We start from the raw sequence: 2,421 nt of genomic DNA on the forward strand, positions 1-2,421 counted from the left end.
AAAGATATGGTATGAATTTGACATGATCAATTCATATTTCTAGATATTTGTAAGGTATTCATCTATAATTTTCATTTCCAAGCTAAGTGACACTGCACTGAGTCTGATATAAAGATAAAGAAGATTTTAACTATGTTCTATTTTATTCCTCCATTTTCTGTTAAAGTTTCCATGTACTGTGTATGTTGAATCTCTTACCTTTCTCTGTCTTTAGGAAAAACTTGAAATATTAGATGGGGAAAGGCATTTTTTATTTTTTTTTTTTTTTTTTTTTTTTTTTTTTTCACACCACACATGGGTGATAGTTCCGCCCAAAGACTATAAAAGAAAGACAGGAAGGGTTCGTAAGGTGTTTAGCAAAAATATGTAGCCAGAATTAATGCCAAATACCGCTAGACTATTGGGGTTTTAACGCCATCTATTGAGCGGTTGAAAAATTAAAAATCGAAGCGATAGCTATTGTTGCCATTTTATTGTATTTTATATATTTTTAGAATTATATATTGATTGATATTTTCGGCCTTGTATATGATTATTATTTTAGTTCAATACTTTTTTTTTTACTTCATTTGTAACCATTACTGTGTAAATAGTATTTGCTTTCACATACTTGACATTTGACAATATCTCGTATATATATCTTTCATACCTCTGAATTTTTCATAAAATATAAAGAAAAAATTATAATATACACACACACACACATATATTTATATATATATATACATACGCACACACACACATAATATATATATAATATATATATATATATAATTCTCTTATTTGATTTATATACATATGAATTTCTTTATCATTTGTCTTCATGGGTATTATATGTGGTAATATGGGCAAATGAAAGCTTAGGTTTTATTTCATAATTTTATTAATTCCAAAGAACACCTACCAGAACAATTTCTATTCTTATCACATCATCACATTTATGCCAAGAGTGTGAAGCAGGTCTATAAAACATCTATATAACTGTGGACTCAATTGTGGTACTAATATCTGTTGTTGCAATTTGACATATGTTGCTTACTTTTTATGATTTACAGGTCTTATAGAATTATGCAATGCTAATAAATGGTCAGTACTAACCAAAGTTCTCATCCAATGAACTTGGCAAGATTTCCATTTCAATTTGCTGGTGATGCAAAGTACTTGCAAAGTACTTGCAGTATCCAAGTGCAGGTCAATATCTGTAAAATAATATATGTGATGTTTTGTAGTTATAAACAGATAATGTATGTAAGGTATCTATGCTCAGAATTTAGTTTGTAATTTCAAGTTGAAATATGTTTTGTGCAAATACAAAAATTAGCTAATGGCAATGAAAGAATATTCTAAATAATGTTCAACTTTAAAGTAATACAGAAATATATAATATATAGAGACAACCAATGTTTTGTTTCAAATGCAATGTGCTAATAAAATAAAGTCATTTCAATTAATCTTAGAACTGTACTATACTATTTACACATTGATCAAGCACTTACCTGCATCCATACTGGTTGTTTCTGGCTCATCTGGGTGTGCTGGATCTGATAGATAATATAACGTATAATGAAAATCATTACTTCTTACCAAACAATGTTAATTATTGTAATCTTATGATAATGTATATATAAAACTGCATTGACTCACTCAGCAGGCAAATTTTGATCTGGGTATGCATTGGGGCACAAACGGGTTGATGATGCATATTGCCGTTGAGAAAAATTATGGCTACATATCCTTTGACTTTTATTTAATTGTGTAGGTGTTTTCTTCCTTAATGTCGATATACCGGTTACTTGTATCCACTTTGAACATCTATCAAAAAAGAAGAGAATGTTGATTTACAATTTTACTTAATGAATAAAATGACACTTATATGTCTATAATACTTAATGTTGGCAGTACAATATACACTTACCTTTGTGGTTCTTTAGGAAACCGATGGTACATGAATTCAGGATGAGAACTTTTGGACCGTTTGAACCAACCATGTGTTCCAAGTGACATATGGCTGAAATGTAAACATGCAGACGATCCAAAAAGCCCGCTAATTCTTTCCGAATAAAGCACAGCGATTTCTAGCGTTGGTTGAAGTAACTAAACTCATGAGTAATCAGTTAGGCTATTTACACCTTTTTCGTGCCTTCCAGTCTTTCATATATAGTCTTTGGTTCCGCCCACACTCCATGATTGAATGTCCCGCTTAATTGTAAACAAACAGACGATGCAGTTAAAACTGGTGATTGACGTAAACGCCATCTAGTGAGAGAGCCGCACAGTAAAATGTATGTGGACGATGCGGATCTCCGTGAGCTTTCCCGTCTTGTCTTTGGTCACGCACCGGTCAACGAGTCTATACGATTGTCCAGACCCTGCTTAGACCTGCTACACGGGTCAGATTCAAAATGCCAGCCTTGAGGTTAG

General features: G+C 31.8%; 1 protein-coding gene across 3 annotated transcripts; it reads right to left on the minus strand.

Annotated features, from left to right (window-relative positions):
* Positions 1–850: 850 nt before the first annotated feature.
* Positions 851–2,166, minus strand: LOC143037227 (52 kDa repressor of the inhibitor of the protein kinase-like). 3 transcript variants are annotated; one of them, XM_076205346.1, is made up of 4 exons: positions 1,916–2,166; positions 1,645–1,812; positions 1,497–1,541; positions 855–1,199 (listed from the first exon to the last, which is right to left on the minus strand). In XM_076205346.1, exons 2-4 carry the CDS (start codon positions 1,700–1,702, stop codon positions 1,036–1,038), a joined length of 267 nt encoding a protein of 88 aa, XP_076061461.1. In that variant the 5' UTR covers positions 1,703–1,812; positions 1,916–2,166; the 3' UTR covers positions 855–1,035. The 3 variants fall into 3 exon arrangements, with proteins under 3 accessions (XP_076061463.1, XP_076061462.1, XP_076061461.1); XM_076205347.1 differs by lacking the exon at positions 1,497–1,541 and having other exon boundaries at positions 853–1,199; XM_076205348.1 differs by lacking the exons at positions 1,497–1,541; positions 1,645–1,812 and having other exon boundaries at positions 851–1,199.
* Positions 2,167–2,421: the final 255 nt, after the last annotated feature.

This window comes from Oratosquilla oratoria, chromosome 22 (genome assembly GCF_046742065.1).
Source record: "Oratosquilla oratoria isolate Oo_2021 chromosome 22, ASM4674206v1, whole genome shotgun sequence".
Classification (NCBI taxonomy): Eukaryota; Metazoa; Arthropoda; class Malacostraca; order Stomatopoda; family Squillidae; genus Oratosquilla; species Oratosquilla oratoria.

Coding starts and splice junctions, on each gene's coding strand:
- LOC143037227 (XM_076205346.1), bottom strand. CDS start 1,702: ATGCATCATCAACCCGTTTGTGCCCCAATGCATACCCAGATCAAAATT. Junction 1,542..1,644: donor GATCAAAATTTGCCTGCTGA/GTGAGTCAATGC, acceptor ATTATCTATCAG/ATCCAGCACACCCAGATGAG. Junction 1,200..1,496: donor AACAACCAGTATGGATGCAG/GTAAGTGCTTGA, acceptor ATTATTTTACAG/ATATTGACCTGCACTTGGAT.